At 38.8% G+C, this 24,460-nt stretch overlaps 1 protein-coding gene across 4 annotated transcripts in view; it reads left to right on the top strand.

Moving 5' to 3' along the window:
• The window catches only part of GNB1L (G protein subunit beta 1 like), a 56,779-nt gene that overhangs the window by 14,667 nt on the left and 17,652 nt on the right, over window positions 1–24,460 (top strand). For 3 of the 4 annotated variants that reach the window (XM_077835200.1, XM_077835201.1, XM_077835198.1), the window contains exons 2-5: window positions 7,934–7,995; window positions 14,702–14,839; window positions 15,119–15,244; window positions 18,120–18,282. In XM_077835200.1, the coding sequence (XP_077691326.1) occupies window positions 14,724–14,839; window positions 15,119–15,244; window positions 18,120–18,282 (405 nt within the window). In that variant the 5' untranslated portion in view covers window positions 7,934–7,995; window positions 14,702–14,723. The remainder of the gene's footprint in view (window positions 1–7,933; window positions 7,996–14,701; window positions 14,840–15,118; window positions 15,245–18,119; window positions 18,283–24,460) is intronic. The other variant, XM_077835199.1, reaches the window with a different exon arrangement.

The following is a 24,460-nucleotide window of genomic DNA, read 5'->3' as shown; positions in this document are numbered from 1 at the left end:
TGGGATTTTAACTGGTAGTTCCAGGAAGTCTGTGTATTTAAACTACTATGCCATTTCTCCAGCATTTGAACAGTACAATCACCATCTGCTTGCCCAAGTACTCACCTTTACTATTTACCCTTTTCTCACTTGCTTAGCCCTGCTACAGAAATCTTAAAATTCTTAGAGCTCAGGAGAGACTTATGTTGGGTAGACTAACTGGAATAATATTTATTCAATAGAGAAACACCTTTTTCCTTTAAAAGGCACATCTGATTTTGATTTTTATAACTTTTTTTTAGTGATACAAGTGACATTGTAAGGGGGAAAACTCCACCTTATTCTGGAGCTATTAGTATGACCATTAGAGCTTTATAAGGGGAAATGTAATAAGAGTATTTTGTACTGTGTTAATATTGATTTTAATGGATGCCTTATTAATATGGTACTTAAAATATTTATACTCATTTCAAAGTTGGAGCCATTGGTATTTCAGTACCTATCTTTTGCTAATTATAGTTATAATGACCTTTGATTGGAAAAATATGAGACTTGGGATGTTAGCTTTATTAGCTTTTTGTTGTTCCTGGCAGTGAGGTTAAGTTACTTATGAAGGGGAAACTGATCCAGGTGCGGATGTGCCGCGTGATGTCCTGTGCACCATGTAAGTCCTGTAGAGGGACGTACATGGAAAATTGGAGTGGAGTAATTCCACGGAGTACCTCCACACTCCCTGCGTGCTGCAGAGATGTCTTCATGAAAATTCCAAATAAACCAGCTTAGAGGGAACTGCAACAGGTGGATTGGAGAAGAGGCCGGGGTTTAATGCTTCCGTGTCCCCAAACCCTCACATAGGAGTTGCAGCCATGATACCAGTCCATGGGCTTCAATAGCACCATAGTGGGGCTATGAGGTCCCTGAAGATGTGTGTGTGTGTGTGTGTGTGTGATTCCCACCCATTTCCATTCTCACTTAGTGCCCTGCCACAAATCCTGATCATTCAGGCTATTTGCTAGTTGGGTAGAATTTCACCCTAAATAAATTGATGGTTGTTTCCTGTAAAATAATTAACTTCTGATCATTATTAAACTTTTTGTTGGTTTTAAAAGTGATCTGCAAAGGGGATGCTGGATGAGGAAATGAGCTTGTGCCTTCGTAAAACGTTTCTAAGGTAAAATATGAGCAGACAAAACATTAGGGACATCATGTCTTGTATCCCCTGTTTTTGTTGGAGGACTCGCTTTGTTTACACTGAAATTTTTTACATAGCTGCACTGCTGTATCTGTATCAGGACAAACCCTTAGTGTTGCATTGGTGCAAGTCATAGCATGCACCAGTGCCTTTATACCAATGCACCATGTCTAAGCTAGGGGTTTGCACTAGTGTCTGAAAATCCCAGTGTAAACAAGACCTCACTAGTGGTCTCAGCTGTGTATTGTGACTACACTCTCTGCCTATAAGAGAAAGGGTGCTGAATCCTTAACACAGACACCTTTTTATTTCAAGAATTTTGCTTAAATATATGTTAACAAAAACAAATTTTCTCAACTAATGCATCCGATGAAGTGAGCTGTAGCTCACAAAAGTTTATGCTCAAATAAATTTGTTAGTCTCTAAGGTGCCACAAGTCCTCCTTTTCTTTCAATTAATTAAGTTTCACTTCCTTGGTATCTGTGATGTTGCAACCATGTATGTTTTCCAGACATCTAAAACCTTCCAGAGAAGAATTTCAAATATAGGGGAAATATAAATAAATAAAAACCCATGAAGCCTTCTTTATACAGGCACAAAGCCCATGTTGGGGGTAAGAGGGGTTGTTTTGTTTTATTTGTGCAAGTCCTCCTTAAAAGAAAAAAAATACCTCTGGTTGTTCCAAATTATAGCAATACCTCATTATTATTCCTTAAAAATGTTAAATTGTTATATTTGCAACCAGGATGCCATTAGCTTCCCTATTAGTATTTAGTTCAAAGGAAGACTTATAAGTACAAAAAAAGTTCTGTTGTATAAAACTGAATGTGTGTTTGATATCACAGTAGTTTTGGGAACAATGCAAAGGTCAATTATGTTGCTTGCTCTCCTGTCACATGATGTGCATGTGTATATGAATGCATCCCTGGAATTCCACTGTGGGATCTGCATCTTTGAAGCTGATGCTAAAATTACTGCCTAGGCTCTTGCAAAGGCGGATACTGATAGAAGATTCAATGAAATCGAAGGTCGCTGGTCTGGTAGGTGTTGAAAGATACCTGGCTATGATACTATTTCTGATTTAATAATGCGAATGGGAGGCTAGTCCTTTGTAATAATTAGGACTAATTACTGAAGAGGTGTTGACAGATGGGCTAAGAGGAAACAAACTGCCTTTATCCAGTGGTTTAGAGTCAGATTACTGGTCTTGTGTTATCTGTTTCTCAGAAAGTAGAAGCTTCAATCATTCACTAAGTCTTCAAAGGGGAAAGGGATCCTAACAATATACAGGATTTGGGATGAAGTTATGAAATAAATCTTTGACTCAAAATGGCTAAATTAATCCCTTTTCCGTAAATTATTATAGTTTTTAAATTTGAGTTACAGATGAAGAATCTGATTATACTTCAAAGTGAGTCAAACCATTATTGGTGACCTTTTTTTTTGCTGCTGTTCATTGATTAGTTAATACCTGATTCCTTCCTCTCCTGAATGCTCGGTTTCCTCTTTAAAGAATGATCTCTATGGCTGATATCCAATTGGAATAGGGAGGAAAAGGCAATTGCTTAGGACTTTCTCTTCTTCTTAGTACATGAAACATAAGGGTTTTTAGCACATAGACACAATATCTCTGTATGAAAAGCATGTTTACCAAATTTCAGTTATCTAGCTCTTTATACAAACAGACAAGAAGTTGGAAATTTTAGCAGAAATTGGCAGATTTTGGTTAGTTTTGTTAGTCTGGGAATTTTTTTTTTACCATTGAATATTTTTTTAAAAAAGTTCTTCCCTCCATCCCCTCAATCTGGAGCCTCTTGCCTAAGCAGCTGACATTGTCCGTCAGATCTTTGTCTGGTGGGAATGGGTTTAGTAAAGACATTAAAGAGTTAATAATCTTTCACTGGAATGAACATTTGGAGTGGCTTACTTCAGACAAATGATTTAAAACTCTAGCTATCCTCCATGTTCTCAAATGACTCCCTTTTATATTCACTTCTTCCCACCATCCACCCAATCTTGACCCTGATTTTCTGTGAAGCAGTGGATAAATATGGTGGACTTGGATAGTTTTATAAAGAGAGGTAGCTTTCAATTATTTATTTGCTTTTTAACAATGGAGGCACTTTAATTAGTGTTTAAATATTTATAATCAGTTTTATTGTGCTGTAAAATCTGTTATACTTTGATCTAGATTTTCTGCTTTGAGATAATGATGCTCGTAAAGGTTTTCTTAATGAATTTGGTCAGAATTTGACATAATCTGATTATCTGATGAAAGACTGACACTTCAGTTCCTGCCAACATAAAAGAGCAGTACAAAAGGGGGCTGTTCAGAGCCCATTCAAAGGCTGGAAGTTCAAGTTCAGGTACTGCAGGCTGTTTCAAGATTCAGAATTAAGATGGTGAAACAGTTTTAGATTTCACTGTTGGGTTTTGTTTTTTGTTTTGTTTTTCTGATCGATTGTGGTTCATACTGGACAAGGAGACTGAAGCTTTAAATAAGTAATAACACTTTAAACATGTTAACTGTCTTCAGGAACTTTTGGTTTAGCAAGCAGAGAGAAATAAACAGCTAATGTTAAGACATGACCCCTTAAAAATATGGAAGAGCTAGCTGATCAGAATGTGCCAGGCATCTGTGACATTTAATACTAGAAATTCTAGTATGAAGGTCATTGAAGAATTATTGAACTGGTGTTGTAGTTGTTCACTCACTTTTTATTAATATCCTTCACATTTTGACTATTTACCTGTTTGATATTGTTGTCTCAGGAATGGAGAAAATAAATATTGCAGTGTTGTAGCTATGTCGGTACCAGAATATGAGAGAGACCAGGTGGGTGAGTTAATATCTTTTAATGGATCAACTTTTGTTGGTGGAAGAGACAAGCTTTTGAGCTGCACAGAGCTCTTTTTCAGATATTACCAAAGATATTAAATATTTAAAGATATCACCTCACCCCACTTGTCTCTCTCAAAATAAGTAAATTTAACAACTCCGTCCTACATGGTCATGGAAAATGGATCTAGAATTATGTGATCAGATTCACATGGAAGAACAATTGTGGTTTTGTATCTAAAATCTAAGATTAGACTAAGCAGTTAAAATAAACATTTGTTGTATTTGATGATCAGGTAACATTTACCCTGTAAATGTCATTCTTGTTTGCACCAGAATTACAGTGCATTCTTGTCACATTTCTTGGACTACTTTGCTATCTGATAACGTGGCTTATCCAAATAACATCTACATATATTGTATCTGATGGGAATCACAGTGGACAAAAAGGAGGTGCTGATACCAATTCATGTTGAATTTTAGTGAGAGACACAGCAGAAGAATGCTTTTTCATCTGCTTCTCTGAATCCTAAATTTGAAATGGTTGATATTCATGACATGGGGCCTTTTTAAACAAAAAATAAAAATTGATTCTTGAAATAGTAAAGATTATGGACCAAATTCTACAGTCCTTATTGAGGCAAAACTCCCACTGACACCAGTGGGACTTCTGCCTAATAAAGCCTACAAGTTTTGATCTAATGAATTAATACAGAGTAGAGGAACCTCACACAACCTTATTATACAATTTGAAGAGTTCTCTTTTCTTAGAAAACTTTTAGTGAGTTCACTTTCATTGTGCTTACGGAAGGGTTTGAGCACAGATCTGGGAGACCATAAATCCTATGCTGATCCTGGCTCTTTCAGTGACTCTCTATTACCATGGGCAAATCACTTAGCCTCTCTGCCTCCGTTTCTCTGTCTGTAAAATGATTTATAATAATACTTGCCTCGCAGCAGTACTGTGGCTTAGTTAACAAACATAAAGATTCTAAAGAAGGAATGAATTTATAGATATTATTACTGCACCCATAGAGATTAAATAATTTAATATTTTGATTTAAGGGCCTAATTCTGCAAACCTCACTCACTTCAAAGGGATTGCTCAAGTGAGTAAGGATTTGCAGGACAGGGTCAAAAATGTGGACTATGAAAACAAGCAGGAACTACAATAGCTGATTTACTATTTGATTACTTTAACTATTTGTGACTTAGGTGGATTTTTTAAAAAAGTTGTCTGAAACATATCTATAAAATAAATCTTAAAAACAGAAACCATGTGAAAAAAATAAATACAGTATTCTGTTGTATGTGTATCCTGAAATGTGCCAATGCCTAAAGAATTTCTTGCTCAATTTAACCATAAAAATACTTTCCTTCCTCTCCGCCTTTTCCAATGATTTTGTATTTTGTCAGTGCAGTATTTTTTCAGTTTTAGAAAATGGGGGAACAAGGATAAAATAAAATATTTTGGGAGCTTTTTCGGATAGCTCAGCCAGGAGATAGTTTGGGTACAGTTTCTTACAGTACACAATGAAATAACCTTGCTCCCTCTAGAACTAGGATCATTTTGGATAAGTGGTATCTGTGGTCAATGTTGTATATTTTGTAGCAGAAAAAATAGCATAAAATCCAGTAACTGATTCAAAAGATTTAAAGAATATGAAGTAGCATGTTGCTTCCACATATGTTTTTAAAACAAATCCCTTCTCAATTCCTCCTCCTGAAAAAAATACACACCAAGATGGGGTGCCAACTTTGAGGTGACAGCCAGTGCTAGGATTTTAGGAAAGGATACGCTGAAGAAAGTTTAAGGCCTCCTAACAGTAAAGGGTCAGCAGTGGCTTGTGGGATTTTTTTAATGGATAGTTTTTACCTCTAAAATGGTAAAGATGGGAACAAAAATACCACTGTTACTTCTATTGGTAATATTTAAGTACATTTTTGCTCTAACATTGTTTAGTACAAACAGATACCATTCCTCCAGAAATAATTATTTCTAAAGTGAGGTGTGAGAAGGCTTATTTTGGTTGAAACTTGTGTAAGTCCATTTTTTTAAATGGAGGCTAAAATTACACAGTAAAAGTTTAATTTGGGTAAAACTGATGGAGACATTAAAATAAATGTCGTATTATGTACGAACTTTGTAAATTAGTATGAAAGATTTTATTTGACCCTTCCTCCCCTATTGTCAGTTATCACGGGACGATCTCCTGTGCTGGAACTGGGGGTCAATAGAGTTAACCCAGTTTACTCCAGCTGAGGGCCCGGCCCTGTACGTCAATAGTCAATTGACTAGCCATTTTGTGATATATATGTTAGACCTATAACATCATTTCTTAAGAGTTGTATTTTTATTATATAGTATCATATTGCATATGCATTGATATTGAATTAAAGCAAGTTTTATGTTCTATTTCACATTTAGAAGGAGAAAATCTACAGAACACAAAAAGTTATCCTGTGCGTATTGTGTTTCATGTTCATATGCCCTGTGGGAGGAAAAGAAAAGTAATAGAACAGACAAATAAATAAACGTGGTGTTGAAACTGGCATTACAGAGTCTGCTGTTGCACAATAGAACCGCAATCAATTTACTGTCTTTATTGGTCGACTGCCAGAAAAATAGTATAATATTATACAAGGCTAGATTAATTAAATAGTAATTATAAGGGAATAAATCAAGTAATCATAAAAGTTTATCATGGGAAAAATATGTGTCTAGAATTAATTAGTTTTCTAATAAAGTATGTATTTTAATTGCTCAGAATTACGGAATCCTTAATTGCAGACATGTAAGTTTGGCCCGATTAATTTCAGTTGCTGTAAGAACTTGATATATTTCTTCTCTGTCAGTTTGCTGGTTTTTTTATAGTTTGCTACTAAACAAGAGTACTTCAGGAAATGTCTGCTAAAATGTCTCGAAGGTGTTTAATTAAATCTTTGCAGGCTGAGGACAATATTAACTAGTTATTGCTTTTGGAAGCAAGAGATTCATGCCCGATGCTGAAGTAGGCAGCACCCCTAATTTCGGAGGCTGGGTAGACAGATCTCTGTTGCTGACAGATTGCTATGCATGGCTGAACTGAAAGGCTACTCAAAACAGCCTTTTGATGGTCCTTGGCTTATCAATTTTCTGCTAGATTGCAATGATTTATCAAGTGTGCAAACTTGAATTCAACTTTAAGCCTGAATGTTGTGTTGTACAGAGACAATTGTGTGAAGCCTTTTTTTCATTTATTTTGTGCATTTTCACATTCTTTAATTTTTCAAGGAGATTTGGCATTAGAGGTCCTATATCTTTTTGCATTAGCCATATGGGGAGTCTGTTTTGGAGTTGAACTACTGTGTACTTTGTGTCAGATTTCTTTCTCCTAAAACAAGGCTTTCTATAGTTTTATCATTGCACTTTACTGGGCAATTAATGGCTTCATAAAGCAAAACAGATGGGTTTCTTTTTCTTTAATCTGGACAATGAACCTGTTTATGAAACACTAAAATTTCATCAATTTCAGCTGTGTTTTCATGCTGTGTTTTAGCTTGACATATTAAAAACAAGTGCAATGGCATAACTGTAGCCATGATATTCGGCTTTCTCAAAAATGTTTATTTCAGTGAGATTTGCAATGCCTAAAATGTTTAACTGTGTTAAGAAAGGTCAGCCAGCTGATAGCTAAAGGCGAGTATGTCAAAATGAAAGACTGAAAAAAAATTATCATTCTGACACACCAGGAGTATTAGAATGATTAATGTTTATGTTAATTTATGGCTTTTACATGTTGATTAATAGCTTTTTGTTTCAGTGACTAAAATGTATAGGGGCAATGAGATCCATATGCTAACTCAGTATTCTTAGTTTTGTTCCCATGCTGAATCTGTGTTTTCATATGGAAAATAATTATAGTGAATTTTTTAAATTGCAGATGGAAGTATTTGGACGTTATCCTCAAGATACCAGCTCAAATCCCAAATATTTCTGAAAATCGTATGTTGAAATTTACATGCATTTTCTTTACAAACTTAATTATTTAAAGACATAAGTGTATTGTGTTTTGTTCTCTGTCAGTTAGATGATGACTAGTTAGAGGAGAAAAGGTGTTAAAAATGTAACTAGTCATTCTCTGACTGAAAATGATTGAAAAAAATCACATTGTATTGCTATTAGTAGCCATTTCCCCCCCCCCCACCCGCTTTAACTGGATTTCTTGGCATATATTTTTACCAGTGGCTGATAAACAAATCAGTTTGCTCCCTAACCATTTATTGGTTTATACAGTGAAATGTGGAAACCTCTGTTGTTCCCTAGATGGGGTCAGGAAAGAAGCTAACTTTGGCGCAGATCCTGAAGGAGGTTGAGCTCCTAGCCTCCTGTTTACTTCAATGGCAGAGGGAGCTACTTTGCTTCTCTCAGGATTAGGCTTATAGTTTTGAAGTCTTCTTCTGAGCAGTCAGTCATTAGTGGTCATTAACAACTATTTTGTGACCAGTTAGAATGAAAACTCTGGCAGCACTGACTTCCCAACCTGTAAAAATCCAGGCCTCTAGTCAGTTGTAACATAGGATGTGTGGCAACAGATTAATGGTATCCACTAATACAGTATTGTGTAGCTTGGTCATATAAATCAGCAAGTCCTGTTTGATGCTGTTATCTCTCTAAATTTAAATTTTCAAAACCAACAATGTTATGTCAGAATGGAAATCTCTTGGTTATGTTATTTTTTGTTCATATTTCCATTCACACTAGTGCATGCTTCCAGTCCATTGCCATGATTTTATTTTTGCTTTGTTTTTAACATGGATCTTTTAAGGTACAGCATTGTTGCTTAATTCCTACTTTGACACTGATGTTTGAGGATGAACGTAGATAAAGAATAAATGTACAAAGTAATTAGCTAATGCTAATGTAAAGCACTGGATATACACATTGCTAAAAGGAATGACTCTTTCATTTGTACGTTTTATGTGTCAAATCATTCTATTTGAAACCATTCTATTTACTTAATTAGCTTTTTAAACATAAACATTAAAGCACGATATATGGAATTAGTATTATTATAATATTAGCAGTACAGCAAGAAAGATATCAAACAGATCTATAAAGTAAAAAACTTAATGTCACAGTCCTGTTTTCTTGGCATATTTTTCAAAAGTTAACGTAGTGTTCACATGTCTAAAAGCAAGTCACGTGTCACATTCAGGCAAGCTTCCCTCCTACCCCCAGTTCTACCAGTGTGCCTCAGTTCTGACCTCAGGATACTGTGCAGTTTCTCTCCTGTGTTTTACTTGAGGAAAGATTGACAATTATATCAAATTATGTGGTGAAGTTGTGATGTGTACAAATGAGGTCCAGGATGAGAATGTAAGCTTCTGTTCCTTGTAGCCTAAATCTGGATTTGAATTCCAAGTTGCTTCATTTGGTGGGGGAAAGAAAAAAAAAGTCTTGTTATATTTTTAGCTTATTATAGAGTACAAACTAAACATACTTTTGCTCAGATACTTTTCCCATTTCAATGTTCTTCCCTACTTCTGTGTTTTTTATGTAAAGCTTATAGGATTTTTAGTGTCAAACTCAAAGGCAGTGGGCTGAAAAATTACTACAGAAGGCTGGTGGGCATATGTGTTTTACCAAATATTTAACCTGCTTTTAGAGCACATTTTCTTAGTATGTAGTAAACTTCAAATACTCATCTTTGAGTTCAAATACTCTGAAATAAGCAGTTCAGTTGCTTTCTGCAGATGTATCTGGAAGCTGCCAGACCATCTGTATTTTAGTTATGTTTGGATAAAATGGTTACTTGTAATCCTGGACTTTGATCCTTTGCCTGCTAGAAATGCCACATGTCCATACAGCATTTGCCCCAACTACTGTTGTCTGAGGTATGTGCAAGTTCCACTGTGTTTTGGCATTTCAAGTAGAGTAGATTTAAAGGAAGGCCAATCAACCAAGGGTCTCTGTTGATCCAGCCTGGCTGCTCAAATGGATCATGCAGCCAACCAGCATGGTGGTAGCCAGCTGAGATGGGGGAGGTCCACAATTTTTAAATGCAGCCATGCACTATGGGTACTGCTGAGGGCAGAAGGGGAGATTTCCCCACCATGAGAGCTCAACTCTCTGTTATGGTTTATAGGCAGAAAGCCTGGACAAGACTGGCCTTATGGGCCCTTTAGAAAGCTCATACTGTAAGGGCTACCTACCATATTTTAAAATTGAAAATGGAGTTGGATTATGTGCTTTGTACTATTAACTTAATAAAACTGCCCTTTCCAGCAGTTTTCTTTGAAATTACATACTGTATATTCTTACTGAATGCAGGTGCTATGTAGTCGATCTAGTTAGTTAGCTATAAGATGTGGGAAACGTGTCTTAAAAATCATCACGAAAGGAGCAAAGTTACCCTTTGACCCAAGTGGAAAAGACAGAAGAGAGAGGAGAGCTCTGGAGAGGAGCTTTCATACATGAGAACAGGGAAGAAAAAAGGTTGTTCATATTTTTACTGACTAATTCTTTAATCTTACTCTTCTTTGGGAGGCTGGCACCTGGTAGGCTTGGAATTTCCAGAAATAAAAGGGATTTCATATATTTGATGATGAGCACACCTGGATGTGTTGAATATTTTGCAGTCATAATTATATCTGCACACCTGCTAGTTAGAGTCCCGAGTCAGTTTGCCAGACGTGCCGAGAGAGATTTATCTCTGGCATACCTGAAAAATCTCTCTTTAGCACCAACTTTTTGCTACTTTGTAAACAACTACAGAATCGGAAGCCTTTTTTAGTCTTTGCTGAAGCTGTCTGTATCTCAGATTAAATTGTGGGGTTGTGGGGGAAGGGGGTGCTTGGATGATAGTTTACTAGCAATTTGTTTTTGCTTCGATGTGTGATGAAAATACAAATGACAGGAGTGGGAACAGGAGAGTTGTTGAATTCAACTGGAATTTTTCCTGTGGGAATCTATTAATGTTTTTAATTCTCTGTGAGATTTTTCTAAGGTAATCTTTCTGACATTTACATTTTTTAATGACTATTATTAATTGAAAAATCAGCTTTTTCTATTTTTTTTTTATCAAATGCTAAAGTAGTGCATTTCTCACTGCATAGAAACTCAAATAACTTAAGGAAAGTTCCCTAAATTACACACGAAACAAAGTGGGGTTTTATAGATGGTATTATTGGTAATTTGTTCTCTAAAGTTATATAACTTTACATTTTTTGAAGAAGACTAAACAATTCCCAATTTTAGTAGAAACATGTTCTGCATGGGAAAGCCCTTTACAATACAATGTGTGATGTGCACAGTCATTTCTTAACTGGAATATCGATCTGGACACCTGGATTTTCCAATCAGCATGCAGTTGGTGGTGGAACAAGAGTAATCAACATAATATATCTGGAGTTTGTATTGTACCCTGTCAAAATAACTTCTGGAGCACAGTTTGGTCACTGAAGGAGGAGAGTGTTACCAGCACAGGAAAGGCTAGGGGAAAAAAAGAATAGGATTGATGTCTATTTAAAATAACAAGACCAAAGTACGGCAAGGAGGTGTTGCATCTCTCAAGCCTGGTGTCCTCTTACAAACAAATAATGTCATAAGCAAAATTTAATTCATGTCCTCCAATGTCCTGTCTTGGAAGCCAGTGCTCACAACATCTAGGTGCCTGTGTGTCAAGCACATAGTCTAGGACAGAGAACTTTTTTGAAAGCATTTATTATAAATTTCCTTCTGTGGGTCTCACTTTGCTGCTTAGAGCCCTAGGGCCTGATTCTGGTCTCACACCGGTGTTTTGACAATGGGACTTAGACTCCTAAATCATTTAGGGACTTTTGAAAATTTTGAAGATAGGCACTTAGGTGCTTTTGAAAAATCTCACTAGGAGGCTATCTGCATCTTCAGGCACTTAAATACAGTACCTTTGAAAATCTTCTTAAGTGATGTTGCCGAAGTTCACAGAGGGAATTAGCAACAGAGGTGGGATTAGAATTTAGGAGTTCACTGTTCCCGGACTGTTGCTCAAACTGCTGTGTCACAACTACTGCAGAGAGCAGTAGAAAACTTAAAACTTAAAATTGTTATGCTGTAACTTCTCATCACCACTGTCTTTTTTGCTGTGCAGCCTCTGATGATTTAGCAGTAGCAATTAATAATAGAAAATACCTCATTCCCTAGCAAAACACAACGTGGGGCTATTGATAAAAGCCATATACTATTAAATACAGATTTCCAGATTGATGTATATAATCGCAAAATCCCACTTCCAAAGATTGACAATTTACTTTGAATCCATGAGTGAATAAAGTATGTTTACTATTATTTTTTCCCTATATCCCAGTCTGAGGAGTCTTCTACAGTATTATCCTTGTAAAAACATGCATTAGGAGTGTCTGTTTCATGCCAGCTAATGCCTTCCTCACATCCAGGCACACACAGTCTGTCAGCAAAACTTTTGTGTTGCTAATTAGAAAAATGCTATTAAATCCTGCCTCATAATCCCAATAGCCTCTGGGCTGACTCAATTCCATTTTGTCTCCCTCCCTCTCTTAGAACTATACTTTGGAATCATTCCTTCATAAAAAGGGACACCTCCCTATAACATGCTCTGTGTTAGCTACATTAAATGTCCAGAGGGTTACAAAGACAAATTGTCACTTTGAGGGTGATTAGAATGGTTTTGGATACAGTTATGGAGCTCTGATCAAGTGACCTTCAATGACAAAGCGCTTATTGTAACAGACAGCCTCATAATAAGGATGAAGTACATTACAGATAGGCACTGAAGGGTTGAATCTCACCATGGGGAACAACCTTGTACAAGCGTGTAATCATCTGAAAATTTATTCCTGGCTTGTCATGAGTCTGGATCCTCAGATAGCATCATAAAACAGATGAATCAGTGCATTAAAACATGGAAGTTATGCACTGAGCTCATTATTTTTATAGCTTACTGTACAGTACTATTGAGGAAGAGAGAGATGTTAGATTGTAAATGCCTGTTTCATGACCAGACCTAAAATATTTGTTTAATTAGGAATTACAGATACCGTAGTGATCACTGTTATATAAATAACAAAGATAGAATTAAATCTCTCTCTCTCATCTCAACTGAGTTGCAGTAGTCAGTGCATCCATTTAATAAAGGAAGAGTCAAAAAGTCTGACACTGATGCATCATGAGTGTCTACTTAAAAACTGAAACGTTTTACTTGTCCATGTAATGCTTAGTTTTACTTCTGTGTTACCATCCTCTTCTGTGACCCATCTGGGAGAAAGAGTCCTGTTGACATTCACTTATTTAACTTAGAAAATGATTCTTTGGGCTGGTGGAACCCATCCAGTAAACAGCTTTTTGAAAGAGTCATGATTATTGACATCCACCATGACAGCCGCCCCCCCCCTTACTTTTCAATCTACTCATTTCTTAATGTGAACACAGGCAATAAAGTAAGAGATAGAAGTGTAGGATATATAGGGCATGGTCACTAATTTCACACAGGAAAGACTGTCAGTAAAAACCTGCTTATAATGCTCACTATTGTGTCATTTTCCAAATTAATTTAAAGCTCATAAAGGCTGCTAAATTAATAGCTATGCCTCAGCATTGTTCTGGAGGATCCTCTCTAGCAAGCTGAAGTATAGTTCAGTCTTCATTGCCATCCAGTCTTTGTTGTCTTTGCAAAAATTGTCTACATAGGTGTTCATTTTGATGGACATTTTTGTGCTGTGAACATGTTTTGGTAAGGCCTGGATCGATCCAAGCATTCAAGAATGTGCCTAACTGGGTCATATGAGTAGCTCTTTTGAATTCAACAGGATTACTCAAGTGCTTAAAGTTTTATGCACATGCTTAAGAGCTCTGTTGAATTGCAGCCTGTGATCAACCACTTGCTTTACATAGTCCCCCAGCCCAGTCATCAAATAATAATTTTTGATTACTACTGATGCTGGGCCATATTTGAACCAGTGCCTAGAGGTGAAAAGATCTATATCCATTTCCTGATCCTGGGAACAGTGCAAACTCCTCTGAATGCAATATTTAACATAGTGTGGTCATAAAGTTAAAAAGAAATGCTGTTTTCATTTTTTTTTAAATATAACCATACCTGGAACCAAAAGTTGGAACACTGGGGAGTAATGAAACTCTGGGGTAAAAATGAGTATCGCTCTAATCTTACCTGAAATCCTTTTCAGTGGATATATATTCCATGGCAAGAGAGCACAGTGAAAGGATTATTTTGGGAGGAAGGGGAAAGAATTTGCCAAGGGCCTAACTGGAATGATAAATGTGCTTGCTCCACTAAATTTGTGTGTCCAATTCCTTGCATTTTGTAGTTGTCACTTGTCAGTCCAGTTTGCAGCATGGAGAATAACTGAACACATTTGTATATTCAAATATATGATGAGTGCATATTCATGTAGCAAGCTCAGCATTTCTCATAGTTTAGCATGGATGGATAGCAATGAGAAGCAGATTTGATAGATTGCTTGATCCCGAAGTGTAAGAGGGAACATTTTAGTTTGGATTATATGGCGAATAACCTCAACATAATGCTAGCTATAAGGGGAAAGTATAGACGCTTAAGCAAAGCAACTGTCTGAAGCAGAGCACAGTTGCAGTACTGTTGTTCATAATATATGCTTCTTAACACTATGTGATTAAGAAAATCTTGTGCTTTTCTTTGATTTCTCTTCTTGGAAAGGTGTTTCTAGATTATTGCTGATATGGCTCTTCCACCTCCAGATCCACAGTTTGTTCTACGGGGTACTAGTGCTGAAGTCCATACTCTACATTTTTATTGTGGAGGCCAAGAACCCGATTACCCCATTCTCTTCTCTGGGTGAGTAGAAGCCTTTAAGTAAATTTCCCACCAGAAGCTGTTGCAGAGATGAGCATCCTTCAAACCCCCCCCCCTTTTTTTTTTAAAGAGAACATATACTTTAAGTAAATTATAGCTGGGAAAAACAACAAAATGTATTCCCAGTAAGTGATTGGTGCATTGAATGAAGCCTGTGTACATACATAACACTTCAGAGTCCGAGAAGGCGGAAGAACAGCAAAATTTCTTATTAAATTTTACATGATTGTCACAGAACATGCCATCCATTCCCTCTATCAGGTCTTCCAATGGGCTGATCCATGTCTGGAACCTGAAGACACGCAGGGTGGATACAATTCTAGATGGCCATGGAGGAAAATCTGTGCACTGGGTGGAAGCAATCTATGGCAGAGACAGGCTCCTCAGGTCAGTGAAGTAGTCAAAAGGGACAAGAAATTGTGGTGCTTGTATTAATCTTGTTGCTGTAACATACTTGATAAGAAGGCGTCACTTATTTCTGAAGTCACTGTAAGTCTTGTCTCTGAACGTACAAGACAAAGTGTTACATAATTTACAATAAAGGACCAAATTTAAAAGCCACAAAATAAAAATTGAGAATGCCTAAAATAATGTGTTCAATTTATTCAGAGTAAATACTGCTTCCTGTAACTACAGCATCACAATTCAGTATTTCTGGTGTCCTTTAGTACATCAGTGGAAGTGAGGTAACCTGAAGTCTTTACGTGAAGAAGGGAAATTTGGGTATAAACTGACAAATGTTTCACAATAGTTTTCAAAAAAGAAAAATACAGAATAAGATCATGTCTACACTAGTGAGCTGTGCCGCTGTAAGATTGCTCGTGTAGCCACTCTATGCTTCTGGGAGAGAGCTCTCCTGTCAACATAATTAAACCACCTCCAACAAGAAGCAGTAGCTACGTCAGCGGGAGAGCATCTGCTGCCGACATAGCGCTGTCCACCCCAGCGCTTCTGTCCGTGAAACTTATGTCACTCAGAGGGGTGTCTTTTTCCACACTCCCCAGTGACATAAATTATACCAACAAAGTGCTAGTGTAGAGATAGCCAAGTTACAAGGTAGAAAACCATAAAGACAAAGGCGATAAGTGAGTTCAAGAGATAGGAAAAGTAAAGGATTGAAGGATGTGCGGGAAGAGCCGGATTGGCGGATTAGTATCTACCAAAATTGAACAAGAATGCTGGGTTACATATTCATACTCTGTTGCAAAATATATTACGTTCTCCTGCAAGGAGGGATGTTTGCAAGGTTACTGTGTTCCTTGGAATACACAGGTGATCCACCTTCTTTGCAGCAGATGCCAGAGCATCTGTGTGATTTTTGAGGTGTTCTGACATGTTTATCAGGAAAAGACATCTCTTGTAAAGTACTGTAGAGCTCATTAGCATTTATATTTGTTGTCTGCTTAAATTCTGTTAACACCCTGAAGAAATTTGGTATTGAACTAAAATTATTCATCTAATTATCCAGTTTTCCCCCTCATCTATTCCCTGCTGTGTATTTATAACATTATGTTGCTTTAAGTATCTAATATAATTCCAGGGCTGCTGTTACCTGTATTTTTCCTTCTTATCTTCATCTAAAATTTAACCAGAACAAACCATTTTTCCCATCTCCTGATAAATTCTTAAAATGTAAAGTCTCATGAGCTACAGAACTATTCAGTACAATTTCTGTTTTATGAACTAACTGGGATTGAGGAGTTCATGAAATCAAAGTTTATAAAATTGAATATTTCAAAATTACAATAAGTGCAGTGCATAACTTAATTTATTAATTGTTCAGTGATAATGTACATTACCAATTGTATATAGTGTGCCTGGTTTTCCTTTTACTGAGAGAATAACATCTCTTCTTTGCTGCCAAATCTGTCTTTTCAAACCTGTGCAGTCACTTAAACATTGGCTGAAGGATTCAAGTCACATTTTACGGCAGGAAGATGACAGCAGCAGCAGAAAAATGGTTCATATGAGTGATGTTCATAAAATCGGGGTGTTATTGTACATGACACTGTTTTGCTTAATGCTTCTGTCAAGTGAGAACATTGTTAGTAAATTAAAAATACTTGAATTTGTATAATTTAATGTATGGAAGAAAGGCTTGGGGGAGGCTCTTATCCCAGATGATGACTTGATGGCAGATACTGTAACTACTTGGATACTTATAGAATATATTTAATGAATTCATTGTTTCAGTCTTGCATACCCAATATTTGTTGTCAATACCTGCAATTGCTTGTAACTTGACCCTGAAATAAACTAAGTTGTTGCTCTTACTTATTGACTATGTATGTTCCATCTTTAAAAACGATGTGAAGATTTGATTTGTGGGAAACTGAGGTGTTCAGGATATTGATATTGGAATATGGAGCTTCATTTTCAGACTACTCCACATCAGTAGAGACTGATAGTTATTACCATCTGACAGTGGTTCAGTGACCTGTGTTGGATGAGACTGGTCTCAGTCCACTTCCTAGGGTTAAATCCATTATATCTGCGTAAAGTTTTGAATATTCATGGTCTATACCTGTGGAATGCAGAAGGTAGGGGAGGTGGAATGCATCCCCTCTATCCAGGGCCAAGATACTGTGCTGTTTTAGCTTATGAACTGGAATAACAACCACACCTTCTGTGCACCAGAAGCACAATAGGGCAACTGGCTTCACATAACTATGGAACTATTAATTCCCTCCCCTACATTGTGACTTTCTGTGTCTGAGTATGTGAGACCAGCACAAAGCCCCTGTCTGTGGCAACTAGGAGGTGTGACTTCTGTGCATCCTTTCCATCAGCAGATCCACGATTTTGGTTTTGGCCCACCACACCGTGGAAAATTTCAACCTTATGGCTCTAGTTTGTTAACCCTTGTTACTCATCATTTTACTGGTTTGTTTCTCTCCCATTAACTCTCCATGGATATACAATATTCCTAGAATCTTTTGACATAGTTTTTACCTCTTTGCATGTATTATCTTTGTCTAGTTTGCCTTATCTAGTAAATGGTGGGTTTTAGTTTTGTTTTGTTTTGCCCCTGTTTTACATAGTCCGTATAGTCATTACTATTTGCCTAGTGCGTTTGATGACACATGTAAGAAGTTTTTATTTCATTTCTGGGAGAAACTGTGTTATATGGGCTTTTTTTTATGTTTGTGATTCTGACCTTCATAATTATATTTGAATTATTATAACTTACTTATTGTTATTATTGCAAAAACGCTCAATTGTAAATGATCACAAACGGTGTATTTATTTTTTATTGTAAAAGCCAGGGTCGTAACCAAAAGATCTGCCTCTGGGATTTGGCAGAAGGAAGGAACACAGTGACCGATTCTGTTTTGACTGAGAACGTGGGATTCTGCAAATGTTCACTGCTGAAGGTGGCACAGGGACACTGGCTAATGGCCATGCCAGGAAAAGACCTAGATGAGGTAGGAAATCTGTTCCCTTCTGTTGCTTGGAGGGGGGAAACATTTAGCGTGCTTTGTTCCTTAAATTATCTGACATGGATGAAGTTGCCCCTTTTCAGACTAATCTGTTAAAGAAGAGACACAAGGAGCTCTTTGTGGCTACTAATTGGACCTTCCAGGGTTATGGCTGAACCATAAATCATGCTCTAATAACAGAGCTTCTATCCTGGTTTTATCTGACATTTAAATATTTGCAGCTGATGATCCTATATATGCAGGAGTTTTGAAAATCTGTTAATACAGCTATCTGAGTAAGGGGGAACTAGTGATCGCTGGCTAACTTTAATGTTCAAATAGTTCATCATATTGAGGTACTGTTCTTTCATCTGAAATGTAAAGTAGCATTATAGTGGGACGTTTGGATGGCTGAGGGATTGGTAATGCGATAAAGTGTTTCACCCCTCTGTTAATGGTTTTACTAAGACCAAGTTGGAAATAGTTGAAAGTTATCACTAGCTGATGGATATTTAGTGAAGTCTGTGTGCCATGATTTGACGGTCTCAATCCAGTTCCTACTGGACACACATCCATATATCAAACCAATTACCACAACTGCCATTATTTGACAGGCTTCTTAGTAGTGTCAATAGGGAGGCCAAAGTCGGAATGGATGTGGAAGTTGAATCCCTCCTCTATAGAGGTGATCCCTTCAAAACAGGGTTGAGGAGACATTGTGCAGTAGTTTGCACTGCCACTGCCCCGGTGTACTTGTTCTGGACTTTTGTACTCTCAGTCTGATCTCTAGTGAGCACTAAATTAGCCAAAACCTTTTTTAAAAGTAACATTAAGTTGGGTGATACAACTTGTGTGTTGTATAGTGTCTATTTTGTCAATGTTATATTGTAGAAATCTTTTATTCATTTTCATTTTGTTTGGCATGCAAAAGTCAGATATCTGTATCTCTTTTTGAGGGTAGTAAACAGATAAATATTAAAATACATCCTCATCCAGACATATGACATTAGAATACAAAAAAAAAAATGAAAAACAGGGGAAATGGCATATAACTTCCTATATAGATAATAACAAAACGTGTTGCTAAATATCACAAATAGGCATCAAGGACAATTGATTTTCTGGGTTTCAAGGCACATATATGTGAGGTAAAAATAATAAATGGTGCCCAGATAGCAAGAAAATATGGATTTTTTTTTTTATTCTTTTAAAGTCATGCACATACTTTAGTGCTTTGCTGGATTAAGGCCAGAATGCTCAGCACCTTGCAGGAGCAAGCCCTAAGCCTGTGAGCAAGGCTAATGTAAGGTTGTCCCATATTAGTTCAATAAGAACAAAGTACTACAGAGCAAAAACTTCATCTTAAATCTGAAAGGAACATATTCTGCTGCTGGGAATGGGGATGGGGACATTGGTCCCTATATACATATATTTTCTCTCTCAATGAAGAATGAAAAAATCACCTAATCCAACAAGAGGAAAGTTTTTTACCCCCCTTCTTACAACTCATCTTTGTCTTTTTTGCATTTGTGTGCATGGGCCCTGAAAACTGATGATGATTTGCTATCTCCCAAGGTAAAAAAGTTCCACTCTGTGTATGAACCTTTACATTAGACCTGTTAAATTCACATAAGTTCCTATAATGTATAGTACCTCCAAATAGGCAGGACTATGTGAGACAGAGTGAGAACTTTTGTGGCTTATGATTAAAATGAGACTTAATAAGTGTTTATGCTTGGCTGGTGCCCAAAAAAGAGTAATTTTGTCTAAAAGCAGGTTCAGTCCATAAATAATAAGATCTGAACAGGCATTTATTTGTTCATGATTACATTTAAATCACAAATTATGAGTTACATGCACTTCTCTTGCCAATTTGCCAGAAACATGTTAAAAGCTTTATTAATGTGAAAAAGAAAAAGGGTGTGTTTCCTTGTGGCCGTCTTTAGCCACCCAGGAACAGTATTAACCTCAGGCAAAGGCAAATCTTTCTTCTATTAAGGAAAACCAATATAAACACAGAACTTCAAGTTTTAAGTTACAGTTGTCAAAATATATGAAATGGTATTTATTTCTGAAGCTTCATAGCCATTAATGCAGTCTCCTTCTCTGGAACAGTCAACCCAGCAAAGGCAGATTGTGCCTGATTGTCTTCTCCAGACAGCTCTTTTAGTCTTCTTGCTACCCTTTGTCCTTGGCAAGAAGTTTAATTCTCTTCTGAAGCATGCTATGGTGGGAGTAAAGGAAATCTTAAAAAGATGCAGCAATGTACTTAGCACGATGACATCTCTTTCTCTGAACACTGCAATTTCAGTCTCCTGCTTCCTTTGCTCTATGAGTTAAAGCACTTTCAGATTCAGGGGCAAAAGATAAGTGCAATTCTTTCTGCTATTTCTTTTCCAGCTATTGTTACATCTAACTCTTTGGTTACCAGTGGTGGCAACGGAGTCTCCAGAAAAGAGCATTTTTAGTTATGTCTGACTCCAGTTAACAAAAGCTCCCAGCTGGCCAAAATTGAGTGTGCTCTCTGCAGTTGTCCTGTTCTTGGAGATGGCTCCTCATCACTACAATCTGGAAATAGTCTCCTCTTCCATTGTTGATTGGGCTTAGAAAGCTTCCCTATGTTCTTTTTAGTACATTCTGGCTTCCCCAATACTGGAGAGCAGCTGGCTTTTGGCAAACCAGCTGACAGCCTGTGGAATTGAGGAAGATGTCCTGGCAGGCTTTGAAGTAAAGATATGGAAATCAAAGGAGACCACAGCTGCCTCTGGCTTGATTGATGGCTCCCCAAGGAGAGAGAAACTCTCATATGGCCAGTATCTCAGATGGATTTGCACAACTCACATTGACTAGAGTTGAAGTTGTATGCTTGTATCTGAAAGCAAAATGTGGCCCTAAAATATACCAGAATGACCCAGGCTGGTAACCCTTGGAGATAGCAAACATTTACATTCCTTTTTCATTCAGAAGTAGAGATTCCAGACAAGTGTTTGTTTAAATAAAATTAAATGTAACCTCAGTAATTAAACGTACGTTTGTGCTGGGGGGAAATATGAATAATGTTTCTGACAATAAATATTTGTTATGTAGGAATTCGACTACCTCAGTGCAAATTGACATGGACAGTTTTGCGCATTTATTATGCCATGGGACATGCACAGAAATTAAAATTCTAAGAGCTTGATCCTCAGCCCCTAATCCAGCTGTTTTGCATGTAGCACAAAGGGGCTGGAAAGCTGCACTAAACGGACAGTCAAGGATTCTCCCCGCTGTAGGAGAATCCTCAGACAATATAGAGCTGGCTATGTTGGCTTTACACCATCCATTTCCTCTCCTCGCTTTTTCCGTATAAGGGGTGTAGACAGAGGCAAGCTATGAGGAGGGCCAGAGCACATATCCCTTGGCCAGTACAACAAACCCTATGACAGCCACAGCCAGCATAATTTTGAGCAGTCTAAAGGGTTCTGCAGAGTTACTGGGGTTTATTTCAGAGCCTCCTGGACCCAGGATCAGGGGCACTAGAAAGATTACTTTAAAACCACCATCCTCTCCACTGTGCCAGTTATGAGCATAGATCTGCTGAGGATATACCCCTAAGTGTGAAAGCTCTTGGGCTGACTGGAATTATGCAGTAGGATCTAAATAGTTTGAGGTCTAGAACAGTTCTTATAAAGAGTTGATTAATTCTGTGCCATTAAAATCCAATCACTTGCACAGCCTTATTGAGTTAGCTTTCTGTGGTAAATATTATTACTCCTGAGGGCATTCTGCACCAAAAGATTAAAAATTCAGCACACAATATTTTAAAATTCTGCAAGTTTTCTTTGTCAATAAATAAATGCAGAGGCTTCAGCATGGCAGTGGGGAGCACAGGCCACTGGCTGCACAAAGGTGGAAGATCACCCTACACCCCCCTGGGGCACGGACTCAGCGGTGAGGCTGCACCCAACCCTGACACAGCACAAGGCCTGGGCCTGCCCCAGAAACACCCTGCGGCCCTGCCCCTCTGCACCAGGCACACCAGGTGTGGGGCAGGCAGGCTCAACAAGACAGGATTCAAGTGGGGAGGGGCTCAGTGTGGAGGGATCCAGCTGTGGGGTGAGAGGATTCTGTGTGGGACAATCCGGGTGCAGGCAGCTCAGTGTGGGGGGTCTAGGTGTGGGGGGATCTGGATGCACAGAGGCTCATTGCGGGGCGGTTTTAGGTGGAAGGGCAATGGGACTCTGCAGGGGCTTCTAGGTGAAGGTGGTGGGGCTCAGTGGAGGGGTCCGGATATGAGGGTCTCAGCAGCTGAGTGTGGGTGCTGCGGGAGTGGGGCTTGGTGAGGTGGGGGTCTGGGTGCAGCTAGTTTGGTGGTCAGTGATGTGGGGGCTCAGGGTGGTGCAGAGGGTGGGGCATCAGGGTGGGGTTTTAGTGCAGGGAGCTCAGGGGGGGTGGTCTGCGGGCAGGGGTGAGGGTTCGGAGGCAGGGGGCTGGGTGCAGGGGGACTCCAGATGCAGGGGTGAGGTTCAGTGCATGGGGTTGAGGTATGGAGGGCTTGGGGGGGGTTCTGGATGTACCGGGTGAGGCTTGGCAGGGGTGTCTGGGTAAGGGAGGTCCAGGTGCATGGGGGTTGTGCAGATGGGGGAGCATCTCCCCGTACAGTGACCCCTCCCCCCACAGCTGAGGCACGATGGGGGCAGGAAGCAGGGGAAGATGCTGAGCTTCCTGAAGCTGGGGGAGGTTTCTGGGGTCAGTCTGACACAACCCCAGCCACTCCTTGCAGGGGAAAAGGAAGTCCCATCATCTCCTGCCTCCAGCACAGCCCAGCCGGGACTAGCAGCTAATCCCAGCTCAGGGTAGAAGCCACTGGCTGGGGTGTCCCCAGTCCCGTGGTGATTTACCTTTCTGCTGGCTGCTCTGAGTGCCTGAAACGATGTAGCTGCGCTGCTAGGGAGTGCTGTGTGACTGCTTTTGCAGCTTCCCTTTGCTTTCCTGTCAGAAAATCATTTTTCTGTGGGGAAGCAAAAAAATCTGCAGGGGGCATGAATTCTGCGCACGTGCACTGGTGCAGAATTCCCCCAGGAGTATAAATATTATGGCACAAGCATTTAACATAAATGTCCCCAAAGGTAACAAGAAATTGGAGTCTTGCTTTTAATGTTCTATGCGTTTCCTGGGTGATTGTATTTTTATTAATTTAGTTTTATCCAGAAAAGTGATTTGGCTGCTTTCAACTTTTGTGATATCACAGAAGGAGAACAGTACTTCTGTCGATTATCAAATATACTGAAATAGGGTTGTTAATTTTCTTCTGCTTAAATTCACAGCTGTTTAAGGCTTTGCTGTGTGTGTTTATAAACTTAAAAATATTGATTGTAAAACAGATTGAAAAGAGTGCTTGGATAAGGCTTTCTTGAAATAGCCCTTTAAATGCAGATTTAAACCTTTTTTTAATAATTAAAGTTGTATTCAAATTTTAAATCCTCTGTGTTATTTACCCAAACAATACAAATAACAATAGTGTGTTAGAATCAAATAGCCCCAAATCCTGTCTCCAGACTGAGCAGCTGTGTTGAAGGAAGAAATCCTCCTCTTGTCCCAAGACTCAGAGCAGCAGTATCCTCTGCCACTATTGTCTTCCCTTCCAGCCTCAGGGCTTCAGTCGCCTCCAGAGGATGAAGAAGGAGCGCGATATCTGTCTGAAAGCATGCCTAAGGGAGTTGGCACTCTCTCCAGCACTGGAGCAATGGTCCAACTCCACACCGAGCACGGCAGCCTCCATGTACGATGCTCTGCCAGCACCATCCACGAGCCAGCACCTGTCCTCCTCCATGGCGCCAGTCAAGAAGCTGAAGAAGACTGAGGGGAAGATCTCCTACCTCCCGTAAGGGAAAGGAGAGGGCTGGGGGCGAGCCACAACCTGTGTCGAACACCTCAATATCCCTCTCAGGAAGTTGGGCCCCAGCTCAAGTCGAGCAGTGCAACCCATCCCTCACTTCACCTGTGACTCCAGATAGCAGTGCAGGCCCCAGCCAGCTTCAGGTGCCGTCAACGTCCGAAGCCCTTCAAGCAGCTCAGGAGATCCTGATGCTACCAGTGCCACCCACACCGGCTCCAGCAATACCCCAGTCTCGGAGAAAACCTGCTCTTGAACCTCTCCGTGTGCCCCAGCCTCAGTGGCACCGTTCCCCATCAGGAGAGGTGT

This window comes from Eretmochelys imbricata, chromosome 15, assembly GCF_965152235.1.
Source record: "Eretmochelys imbricata isolate rEreImb1 chromosome 15, rEreImb1.hap1, whole genome shotgun sequence".
NCBI classification, from domain to species: domain Eukaryota; kingdom Metazoa; phylum Chordata; order Testudines; family Cheloniidae; genus Eretmochelys; species Eretmochelys imbricata.
This window is presented reverse-complemented; position numbering and strand designations above follow the sequence as displayed.